This window comes from Staurois parvus, unplaced genomic scaffold (genome assembly GCF_062004578.1).
Source record: "Staurois parvus isolate SC_StPar_1 unplaced genomic scaffold, SC_StPar_1.0 ptg000586l, whole genome shotgun sequence".
NCBI classification, from domain to species: domain Eukaryota; kingdom Metazoa; phylum Chordata; class Amphibia; order Anura; family Ranidae; genus Staurois; species Staurois parvus.
The window spans coordinates 5,215,916-5,228,764 of record NW_028318382.1 but is presented as its reverse complement, the minus strand read 5'-3'; the positions used below and the strand labels follow the sequence as shown (position 1 = coordinate 5,228,764).

The 12,849-nt window shown below is 40.9% G+C and overlaps 1 protein-coding gene across 3 annotated transcripts in view; it reads left to right on the top strand.

Moving 5' to 3' along the window:
• Positions 1 to 12,849, top strand: part of LOC149450058 (zinc metalloproteinase-disintegrin-like batroxstatin-1) — a 77,818-nt gene that overhangs the window by 47,988 nt on the left and 16,981 nt on the right. For all 3 annotated transcript variants that reach the window (XM_089692492.1, XM_089692491.1, XM_089692493.1), the window contains 3 exons: positions 2,477 to 2,672; positions 6,151 to 6,238; positions 9,613 to 9,766. In XM_089692492.1, the coding sequence (XP_089548618.1) occupies positions 2,477 to 2,672; positions 6,151 to 6,238; positions 9,613 to 9,766 (438 nt within the window). The remainder of the gene's footprint in view (positions 1 to 2,476; positions 2,673 to 6,150; positions 6,239 to 9,612; positions 9,767 to 12,849) is intronic.

The window sequence follows — 12,849 nt, the reverse complement described above, 5'->3', positions numbered from 1 at the left end:
GCAGATTTTTTTATCGGTAAAAAGATCGGCCGATTTGCCCAACATTGCCGCGAAAATCGGCCGATCGGCAAAATCGGCCGATTTTTTCCCAACTTTACCGATAAAAAAAATCTGCCAAAATACCGAAAAACGGCTGAACAATTAGCCCACTAAAGATCCGAAAATCGGCCGATTTTATATTCGGATGAAAAATCGGCCGATTTTCGACCCATCTATGGCCTGCATAAAACAGCACCCAGCAGCATAAGGGAAATTTTTCCTGACTGTAATTACTGTCACATGCTGGTGTTTTTTTTTGGTTTGACTTAACTTAAGCTTCAACATAAGCCTGAAATGTAAACCATGAAAAGTGTGAAGTGTAGCATCAAGGAAGTTCCAAGTATATAATTTCTGTCTTTATTTGAAAACTTGTATAACCAGTGTCAATGTACTTTGGGGAGTCTCAAGAGCTTCCTTCCTGAGGGCTTTGAAAGGGATGAATCGAGCTGGAAAACCTTGGATGCTAGATCTGCGAGTTCAACAGGCTAAATAACCAGGGTAGAACCCCTGTCAGATTTATTTTCACATTTGTCCCTGTTGCAGATTTTCTGTCACTTCTTGTCTGGTGAAACCATTGTCAGCAGGAAGAGAAGTGAGTGTAAGGGCCAGTTCACACTACATGTGTTTAAGTTGCTTTTTTTCTGCATCCAAAATGCAAAGAAAGTAGGTTATATGGTTGTCAATGTCATAGTTCACATTAGTGCTCTGTTGGCAGAAAAAAAAGTAGAATATGCTGCATTTTTTCTGCACAGAACTGTACTAGAATGTGGTAAAATGCATAAAAATGCACTGGAACTCAACAAAAATACACTGGAATGCACATGTCCCTATTTAAATTGAAAACAAAAAGGAAAATTAACTGGAATGCATCAAAAACACACTGGAACGCGCCAAAAATGCACATGCAAAAACACATCCCGAATGCATCTGGTCTGCGGTTCTATAGTGTGAACCGGCCCTTAATATTTTTAATGGAGCCTGGAATAACAGTAAAAAAGAGAGAAATCAGCAAGAATGTTTTGGGTTAACATATAACTTTAAACCAGCCTTTTGCAAACTTTTTTTATGCTAGCGAAACCTGTAGCACTACCCATGCAGAAGCTGGATAGAATGGGTCCTCTGTTCTTTGCCTTGATCTTCTCTAGAACCTCAACCCCTCTGACACAACAGGTTGAGTGTACAGACATACAGGGGTTTATTTACTAAAACTGCACTCTGCATAGAAACCAATCAGCTTCCAGGTTTTAAGATTAATTGAACAAGCTGAAGTTAGAAGCGGATTGGCTACCATGTACAGATGCACCAGATTATGAGTGCTCCAGTTTTAGTAAATCTTCTCCACAATATCACAGAAAATCACTGAAAGTAATACTTAGTACCCAATAGTAGTGCTATATAAAAGAAAACAGGCACCAAACCAGGTAATAAAGGCAAACATTATATTGTCACTCAATTTGGTTGGTAACTAGGCAAGCATACAAAGTGATTAACAGTAAGGATTAGGCATAAGATGACATTTGGGGGGTTATTTACTAAAACCAGAGAGCACAAAATTAGGCTCAATTCTGCATAGAAACCAGTCAGCTTCCAGTTTTTATTGCCAAACCTTAATGGAACAAGCTAAGGTTAGAAGCTGATTGATTTCTATGCAGAAATTAGCCTGATTTTGCACTCTCCAGCTTTCCTCAATAAAAATCTAGGTGTCCAGATCAGCATAAAGAGTAGCAAAGCCACCTCAAGTGCAGCAGTGAACAGTAGTAAAGTTTAATCTACCAAGTGCTGGAACTATACTGTCAGAGAGCATTTATGACAGCAATTCTAGTTCTAGACCGACTGGGCATGCACTGTCCAAAAGAAAAGGAGGATAGTAGCAGAGGGGGCAGGGGAACAAAGGGGGGGGGGGGTGCACAATAATTATTAAGATATTAACTGCATGTATCTGTCTGTAAATATGACGGAGGTTACATTGTATATACTGGAAAAATTTTCACTAAAATTTTTATTGAAAGGAAAAAGTGAATACCACATGATGTGGTCTATGCACTTTTCACTTTGCCCTTTTATTGGACCAATCAATAATGGATGCATACAAGTAGACAGTGAGATCTCTGACAGTTGTTGGGATACAGAAACCTCGTGGAACAAGCAGGGAGAATATGAGGGTGAAGCACTAATTTCTTCCTGATCTCTTATGCCATTATTTGTTATAGAAAGTGGAATTTCCCTTTAACATAATTTAATTAACTAGATATTATAACAATTTTTTGCTGAAGCCAACCTCCATACGTGACATTGTGCTTTTGCACTGTTACCTGTTCATTTGTTTTCTGGAAGATGGACTCTCTGATGTATAGTTCTGTGCTCCTCCTAGTCATATGACTTGCAGACATGACCTGAGGCTCAATCATCTGATTTACATTATGGTGTCTCCCCTCAGCTAAAGACTGCAGGATCTGTGTGTAGACCCACTAAAGATGAATGTGACTTACCAGATATGTGTGATGGAAAATCTCCTATGTGTCCCTCTGACCGCTTCCAGGCCAATGGAGTGCCATGCTTGAATGAAGAAGGTTACTGCTACAATGGAAAATGCCCCACTCTCCAAGGTCAATGTAAGAGCTACTGGGGTCCAGGTAACAGACAATACTTTTGAATATTTAAAACACTATCTGTACAGCATATTTCTTCTATAATAACAGGTGATTGTGAATCCAGCATTAGTAGAAGCTCACATTGAAAACCACATGATGAAAAAAATATTTTTTTTCTGCTTTCTTTCTAACTGTGAGATGGGAAGGAGGAGGTAACTGTAAACTCTAGGTGGGCATATATTAAAAATTCTGTTTAACCACACTTACAATTCACTCACCTATGCCGGACAGCATAGCTTGATTCCTGACCTCACTTTTCTGGTACTGCACTGAAGGCAGTGCATTTTGGTCAAGAACCCACCATGGTCTGTGAATGGATAGTGAATGAGCAATAGCGCATTGAAGAGGACATTACTTATCTCTTTGTTAAGATCTTTGTATTTAGATTGAGATCACTATGCAGTAAATGTCAGTTCACTGCCCCAAATGCTTATGTCTCTCCAGAAAAGGGGTTCTCTGCTGACCAACCAGTAGCTGTGCTATTGCCAAATCTGCTTCTGTTGTGGCTGGGTTCTATGTGAGACAGAGGCACCGAGGAGTTTTTAACCACTAGCCTACAGGGCACTTATACCCCCTTCCTGCCCAGGCCAATTTTCAGCTTTTGAGCGCTGTCGCACTTTGAATGACAATTGCACGGTCATGCAACACTGTACTCATATGACATTTTTATCATTTTTTTAACACAAATAGAGCTTTCTTTTGGTGGTATTTAATCACCTCCGGGTTTTTTATTTTTTGATAAACAAACCAAAAACCACTTAAAATTTTGAAAAAAAAAGTTTTTTCTTAGTTTTTGTTATAAAATTTTGTAAATAAGGGATTTTCTTCCTTCACTGATGTGCGCTAAGGAGGCTGCAGTGATGGGCACTGATAGGCTACACTGATGGGCACTGATAGGTGGCACTGATGAGGAGGCACTGGTAGGTGGCACTGATGGGCATTGACAGGCATCACTGATGGGCACTGAAAGGCAGCACTCATATATGGCACTGATAGGCGGCACTGATAGGTGGCACTGATAAGCGGCATTGACTGGCACTGATAGGCGGCACTGACTGGCACTGTTAGGTGGCACTGACTGGCACTGTTAGGTGGCATTGACTGGCACTGCTAGGCTTCCCTGATAGGCGGCACTGACTGGCACTGATAGGCGGCACTGACTGGCACTGATTGGCAGCACTGGTAGGCACTGATATGTGGCATTAATGTGGCACTGATGGGCACTGGCAGGTGGCATGGATGAGCACTGACAGCTGGCACTGATGGACACTGACAGGTGGCACTTCTGGATCTACACAGATCATCAGGGCACACTGATCATCAGTGCCCTGATGATCAGAGCACATGTCCCCTCTGAGTAATGCCGATTACCGGCTCTCCTCTCCTCATGAGCTGTCAGCGTGACAGCTCGTGAGGAGAGAAATGCCGATAACCGGCGTTTCCCTATTTACATGTGATCAGCTGTGATTGGACACAGCTGATCACATGACCGTGCCAACATCTTCGGCTCTTTCGGTTGGGACACAGCGCACCACCAATCACCGTGCTGTGCGCTCCTGGAGCCGTGCATGCGCGGTTAGAATGGGACGATGTCATATGACATCCTCCCAGAACGACAAAACCGCCTTGCGCCCATCGTTTTCTTATATGGCGGGCAGGAGGCGGTTAAGCAGAAACTCTAATCCAGGGGTTACCAACCCATAAATTGCGATCTGGTGACTGGTAGATCAGGAAATTGGCTTTCTGACTCACCAGCCAAGAGCATCAAACAGAGTGCAATGCAGAGGGACTACTTGTAAAATTGGAGCTGTAGTGGGGAGCAAGATCCACATAAGGCAATACCTCTTTAGTGCTGGCTCCTGTCATGTTGTTCAGGTAGATCTCCACCTCTTTAAGGTTGCCTAACCCTGCTCTAATCAATGCCTTACAGAGTACACCTATGTTTGTAGCCTAGAGGTGGAATGTCAGTGAGGCTTTTTTTTTTAATGGCAGAACCAAGGGGGGCTGACTGACCTAAAGACTTTAGTTCAGCATAAAAACTGAACAACAGGCAAATCGATAAATACATATTTGTATTTCTGTGCCTCCAGTCCTGAAATCTGCTCGGCTCTGACCCACAGTACAGCTCTGTCTCTCAAGGATAGGAACCTGATCTTTCTTTTCTGCACTTTCACTAACAGGTCTCCTCTCCCTTCCGACCCTGTGACCAGACAGTAAAAGGAGAAGCAGCACACTGATGAGCTCATCTTTTTGCCCCCTTCTGTACAGAACAGGACAAAGTGAACTCATGCTTTTTGCTGCCTTCTAGTTGCAAACCTTATCCTGCCTTATCAGATTCACACATTGCCAACGTGTTTGTGGCCTCTAAGTTTTGCTTATATTCCTCCCCCAATTCTCAGTGCACTGGCCACACCTGGACAGCGGCTTCCCATGGGGTTCTATATGACCATCTCCCAAGTGTCTCCTGCCCCGTAACCCTATGGGAAGCCACTGAGCAGGTGTGACCAGCAAACTGTGGATTGGCAGAGAAATGTAAACAATGTAAAGCATGTAGGTACAATTGCAAAGTAATGATGCATCTTTAGAGGGGTGCTAGGTTAGTGCTGCAGTTGGCAGAAAAAAAGGTAAATGCACTTTGTTTTAAAGAGCACTTATTGTTTAACAAAATATTTTTCTAAAATCTTACTTTGTGAAAATCTTTGCAGTTTCCAAGGTTTGTTGTTCTAATAGACACTGGGACAGAGAATAATTTAAAACTGAAGTGTTCAATCCTCCTTCATGTAATTGCCAGCAGGTTTAAATCATTCAAAAATATACAAATCTCTGCACTCCTTGCCACCCTTCCAATGTGATTAAGAAGTGCTTTACTTCTTCAGCCAGTAAATTGTGGTGTGTACATAGAAAGTACAGTATATTATTAGTAATGTCACTAGGATAAAGCCATATAAAAGAGAAGCTAAGAATACCAGAGTTTATACAACTGTCTTCCTTCTTTTCTCAAAGGTAACTGCAGAGTCGTAAACACAAATTATAATACATGTGGCTATTTCATTCCGTTATTTGCTATTTTTACAATTAAGTTTTCAATATTGTACCAGCTAATTGAACTTACATATTACATTAAAGCATATTTAAACCCAAAAACAAACTGTGTCTTGCAGTTTAACAGTTCTATACAGTGGCCATACTGTACTGTTTTTTTTCAGGTTATGTTTCTTTGTACTTTCCTGGTGATCTTGCAAGTAATAAACATTCTGTCCTAAGGTGACAACATTCACTCTCCATACTATATCTATGCAGGAGCAGTGTTGGCATTCTTGGGCAGCACTACAGAACACCTCCCCCTCTTCTCTGTAACATAGAGGGGGGCAATCTGATTATCAACATCAGTTTTAAATACAGTTTGAAGTAAATGCTGATGTTTTTACAATGTTTTCTTGTATGTACCCCTCTTCATTAGGGTCTGTTGTAGCAGATGATTCCTGCTGTGATACAATGAAGATAGGGTATTGTAAGGAATCTGTAGCTGGTATTGACTGTGCATCAAGGTAAGTGTAAATTGGAGACTAATCAGACATATTACAAGTCCAGTTTGCTAACAACTACTACAGTAATCCCCAAACAGCAGCATGCAAATTACACGTGATATACACTCACTGGCCACTTGATTAGGTACATCCAACACAACAAACACTTTACTCCTGCGCTAGGAAAGGACTCAGTAGACCCAATAGGAATGTTCTGGAATTTTCTGGAATATGCACTGCTTGCTGCCCTCAACAGACCGGGGTGGTCCAAATACACTGGATACAAATGGAGAAACAGAAAAAGGGCACACCGACCTAGTGCATTATTGTTTAAAATAATTTATTGAAGAAACAAAATAGGTATCATACTCACAATGGACATATTAACACAGGCATGTCAAACTCAGAGCCAACCTGAGGAAGAGGTTGTGTCCTCGAAACGCGTTAGCAAGTTGGTCACCCAGGGTTCCATCGTATGGACTCGGATGTTGTTTGGATCATACATCTTGTTCAGTTTGACATGCCTGTGTTAATATGTCCATTGTGAGTATGATACCTATTTTGTTTCTTCAATAAATTATTTTAAACGATAATGCACTAGGTCGGTGCGCCCTTTTTCTGTTTCTCCACTTGATTAGGTACACCTGTTCAATTACTTGGTAACACAAATTGCTAATCAGCCAATCACTTGGCAGCAACTCAATGCATTTAGGCATCTAGACATGGTGAAGATGACTTGTTGAAGTTCAAACCAAGCATCAAAATGGGGAAGAAAGGGGATTTAAGTTACTTTGAATGTGGCATGGTTGTTGGTGCCAGATGGGCTGCTCTGTGTATTTCAAAAACTGCTGATCTACTGGGATTTTCACGCACAACCATCTCTAGGGTTTACAGAGAATGGTCCAAAAACAGAAAATATCAAGTGAGTTGCAGTTGTGTGGATGAAAATGCCTTGTTGATGTCAAAGGTCAGAGTACAATGGGCAGACTGGTTCGAGATGATAGAAAGGCAACAGTAAATCATGTCAATATGGACCAAAATCTCTGAGAAATGTTTCCAACAGCTTGTTAAATCTATGCCATGAGGAATTAGAGCAGTTCTGAAAGCAAAAGGGAGTCCAACCTGGTACTAGCAAGGTGTACCTAATAAAGTGGCCAGTGAGTGTATTTTTAGCAGCACTCAGCATCCTTCCAGTGGATATTTAGCTTGTATCCACTATTCATCTCCAACACTGCATGGATCACACCCTAAACATTTGTCACACATGAAAAATTAATGTGTTGACTTTATTTAATATTATTGTCTGACTGGTGACTTTGTCGCAACCCTTAGCTTTGGGTTTAGGGGTAAGGGTAGCTTTGGGTATAGGGTTAAAGTGACCCTCTCACATAAGGAACATTATCAATAAACAAAGAACCTATCAACCATATCTGTTATAGGGGAGGGCCAAAGAGGACATAGTAATGATGTGGAGGTTGGCGAGAGTAGCCACTGAGGACATAGTATTGACATGGAGGTTTGTGGGAGGAACAGCTGAAGGCATAGTTGGGACATAGAGGTTGTAGGAGGAGTCAGTGAGGGCACAGTAGTGACTTGGAGGACAACAGAGAAACCAGTGAGGGCATGGAAGTGACAAGGAAGTTGGTGAGAGGAACCAGTGAAGACATAGTAGTGATGTGAAGATTAGTGAGAGGAAGCGGTGAGGGCATAGTAGTGAGGTGAAGGTTGGTGAGAGGAACCGGTGAGGGCATAATAGTGATGTGAAGGATGGTGGGAGGAACCAGTGAGGGTATAGTAGTGATGTAGAGGTTGGTGGTAGGAACCAGTGAGGGTGTAGTTGTGATGTGAAGGTTGGTGGGGAGGAACCAGTGAGGGTATAGTAGTGATGTGGTGGAGGTCACTGGGAGGAACCAGTGAGGCAATAATAGTGATGTGTAGATTGGCAGGAGGAACCAGTTAGGCCAAATTAGTGATGCGGAGGTTGGCAGGAGGAATCAGTAAGGGAACAGTAGTTCTGTTTGGGTTGGCGACATGAACCTGTGAGGCCATAGTACTGATGGGGATGTAGGCAAGAGTAAGGGCAGCACTGAACCAGGAGATCAACATTCCAGAAGGTTTTGGTTTTAGAAGAACTGTATCTGGGGATTTCTCACCAGCATATCAGCATTCAAACATTCAGTAGTCTCTCTTTCTTCTTTACAGGTACTGGTTTTATTGAAAAAATGTTTAGTTATCTGAACCTACCCCACAAAGAAATTCAGATCTCAGGCAAAATTTAAATAACTACATTAATAAATGTATTATGGTGATTGATATTATTACAGTTCACAGAGATACCAGTAATCATAACATTGTCATGCATATGTCATGAATATGCTATAATAATGTGATAGAGGTAAGGCAGTTAAACATTTTGTATGTTAAGCAGAAAACTCTTAGAACTCCAGTCTTGAGAGATTTACCTTCACTTTCTGTTGGTTTCACAAGACAGGAAGTGAGGGAAAATCTGCAAAAGGGACAGAAAGAGAAAAAAAAAATGAGCAAAGGTTTTAGCCTTTGCCTACTCTACTGAAGAAAAACATTTTTATTTCTGTTTGTGTTGCTGTTGAAAAATTCACCTCTCTTTCTGTGTGGTAAAATGTTGTCAGCAAGACAGGAAGTTAGGGTAAATCTCTTTAATGGGGCCCTGGGCAGCAGTAAACCTGAAGAGCTTTAACTGATCTCCACTTTATCAAAAATGGAAAAAAAGGGAAGTTCCATTTATCCTCCTCCCCCACCATATTTGGATTTTTTTTTCAGGGAGCAAGTACCTAGTTTTGACTGGTAATCGCTCCCACTAGGTGATCTGAGTGGAAGTTCGCCCTATTACCCTTCCCCTTCCCACCCACAAATGCCTGGGACACAATGCAGGTCCATTCAGAAAGCACAGCATGACTGGCGCATGCACAGTGGAGAGCCAGCTGTGAGCCAATAGGAAGTCACAGCCAGCTTCCCACACTCAAGACGGCAGAGCTGGGGACCCAAAGACCAGCAAAGAACTGGTCTGGTCAATGACAGCGCTGGATCCCTATTCCCTAGGCTGGTGAGTACCTGTTTTTAAAAGTCAGCAGTTACAGTATTTGTAGCTGGCAAATTTTAATTTAGTTCCTCAACTATCCATGTCAATAATAAAAGATTTCTCAGTCAAACATTTGTTGCGTTAAATAAATCACTGTAGTATGATTCCAAAAAAGGGGGTTGAATATGTATAATTTCATTCAAATATCTTTTAGAAAAAGCAAATATTTAAGAGTCCATTTCTTTTCTGCCAAAGTGAGACTCAACACCATATGTTCTATTTAAATGTGGTTTACATACTCTCTAAGATCTAATTACTGTAATTTCTGTGTATGCAGGGATGTGAAGTGTGGAGTGCTATTCTGCTCTAGGGGTCATCCAAAACCCATTGCTAGTTATGGTCACTGCATCATGTCAAACATAAAGTCAGACTGCAAAACCCTGAAGCCAGCTGTGCTAGTGGAGGATGGAACTCGGTGTGGGAATAACAGCGTGAGTACAGATTTAATGACGTTCCATTGTACACTTTTCAATGTATTTCATTTGGACTTTTTACAAGCTGGCCCAAATAACAGTTTACTGCACTAATAGGTATGCTTGCTGAGTACACTGTATTAACTGTATGTAGCCTCAACTATATACAGTCAGTGGTGTATTTAGGTATTGTGCTGCCCTAGGCAACACAAAAATTAGAAATTGTGGTTGTGACAATAAATATGTGCTACACAAATATGTTCTCAACGCATACACATAGATACCCATAGACTTGCACATAACAGTAATGAAATGAATACAAATACCATATGAAATGTACTTAATAGTGAACTGTCCCTTTAAATCTCAGATATCTTCACGTGTGCTTGTGTGATATGTCTCCTATATATCGTGATCCAAATACACCAGCAACAAGTGTCTCATAAATAAAATCTCCAAACAATGGTGAGCTGTCCCTTTAAATCCGCTGTACTCCAAGTGGATCAGTGTAATCACACTACTGCATACACGTGTATGGTGCTCCTGTGTCACCCCTTACTGTTCATCCACCTCCAACACACTAGTGCGCTTACCTCCAGGTTTGACCCGTAATGCCAGGTTAAGCTACGCATTTCCCTTTAACCTGGAGGGTATATTGGTACACAGATCTTCACCACTGTCTGCACTTTAAAATTCTCCAGAACGCTTCACAATCATAGGAAAAAAATGCTCCATATAATATAGTATTGTCAAGTAAAACAAACTATATTAAAATAATCAAAATAAATTCACAGTTAAAAGTGTCCACCTGGGACACTACAGGTTAAAAATTTACTATACAGTATGTCTTGTGACCAATGTACAGGAATCCCTTTTCCAAAATGGCTGCATGTGCGCTTCCGGTTTGCAGCTTGACATTATCGGAGTACCCTACTCGTTACATCACGGAATGTGACTTCATCAGGAATAGCCAATTGGATGTCAAGCCTTCCATATATACCTATATACTAATTGTAATGCAAAACATCTGTGTCGGCGCCATTTTGTTGGAGACCGTCACATGGTCTCGGGCACCATTTTCTTGTGGATCTGTATATAGATATAGTGCTCCGATCTCACTCTGTCAGGGGGAGTACTATGACAACACCTGAAGCAAGCACAGGGGCATCTGATCCACATTTGATTACTCCCTGTGCTCATCTTTACGAATAATACAGAATATATAAAAAGTATGGGCATAACTAAATAATAAATCTGGCAGATTGGGTAAATAAATAAATACTATGGCAGATTGGATATACTCAATATCTCCATCGAATGGACATGAAGGACATGAAGAAAGGGGGACAAATACGTAATATTGCATAATATGATATATAAAAATGTGGGCATGAATAAATTAATATGGCAAGTTGGATATACCCAATATCTCCATCTAATGGACATAAAGGACATGAACAATGGGGCCATAAATGAATACATAATATGACATGAATACATAATAAGACATGAACAAAGGGGACATTAATAAATACGTAATAGGACATAATATGATATATAAAAATGTGGGCATGAATAAATAATTAACATGGCAGGTTGGATATACTCAATATCTCCATCTAATGGACATAAAGGACATGAACAATGGGGCCATACATGAATACATATTATGTCAGGTTGAATACCTAATATTGTCGTCTCACGGATAGAAATTTATGTTGTCATACCCATAATTCACTCTGTTTTGATTATTTCTTGGACCTTTGTATCCGAATTGTTGGCCTTTGGGTGTCTTGTATCCTGACACCAACACCCCACCCCACCCCCAGCCAAGAGAGCCTTCCACTACCACCGACCTCCATACACCTGCCAGCACCCGCCTCAAACACTCAAACACCCCCCTGGAGAGAGGGAGAAAGATACTTACCTTCACAGCTCTGGACTTCCCCAGGAATGAGAGTCGGATTCTGCATACACTGTCAAGCAGCCCGCAGCCTCTCTCAGATCCCACCTGGTCCCCATGCCACGCGTGTCCCTTCTTCCGTCCCCTCCTCCAGGGGTGGGCGGCGTTGGCGTCCTGAAAAACACCACCCTAGGAAAACGCCTTGTTTGCTTAATGATAAATATGGCCCTGTATACAGTATACAGCTCTGTGCTCCTGCAGTGGGACTCAGACTTCCCATCTCCCTCCTGGAACAAAATAGAGACAGGCAGAATGCTGCTCAGCCATTCACAGGAAGCTTAGCATTCTATGAATGCATACAAAGCTCCCTCTGGCTGAGTTGAAGATTGTGATTTCCTCAGCCAATTAGAGGAAGCTTTGTATTCGTTCATAGAATACAAAGCTTCCTGTGAATGGCTGAGCACCATTCAGCCCAACTCAAGTTTTTTCCAGGATGGGAAGATGGGAAGTCCTTGTCTCTAGCTAGAGCACAGCAATGTATGCTGTACTGTATCAAGCTGAGGCTACATAAAGGTAATACAGCGCACTCAGCAAATGCACCTGTTAGTACAATAAATATTTCTTTTGGACCAGTTTGGCCCAAATGAACTATTTAAAGGGACCATAAACGTTTAACCACATCGCCTCTCACACCTTGTTCACCCACAATGGACCAGAGCAATTTCCGCATTGGATATTTTGTCAGCAATAACTTTGTCATTACGACAGATAAAAAGTTAACACATATATTGTTTTTTAAGGACAAACAGGGCTTTATTTTCAAGATATTGTCTTTCACCAATGAATTTTTGTTTTTCGCATGCCTTAGACTATAGAATGCAACAAAACTAAACAAAACACGCTTTTTTTAGCAGTTTTAGTTTAAAAATAGTGTTACTGCACATATAATGGACACATTTTATTCTGTAATTTGTCCTGTTTAAAATGACACTAAAAGTATGATTATTTGATTGGTACAAAGCATTGCTAAGTTGTTTAAAAATTAAATATTTTTTTCTTCAGTTTTGCACTTTTTTAATTAGGAAATGTGTGAATATATGAAATGTATACAAATATTAACAAACCAAAGCAAAAAAGTTTAAATATTAATGGTTAAAAAACAAACAAAAAAAATCAGCAAGAAAATAGTATTTGGAGA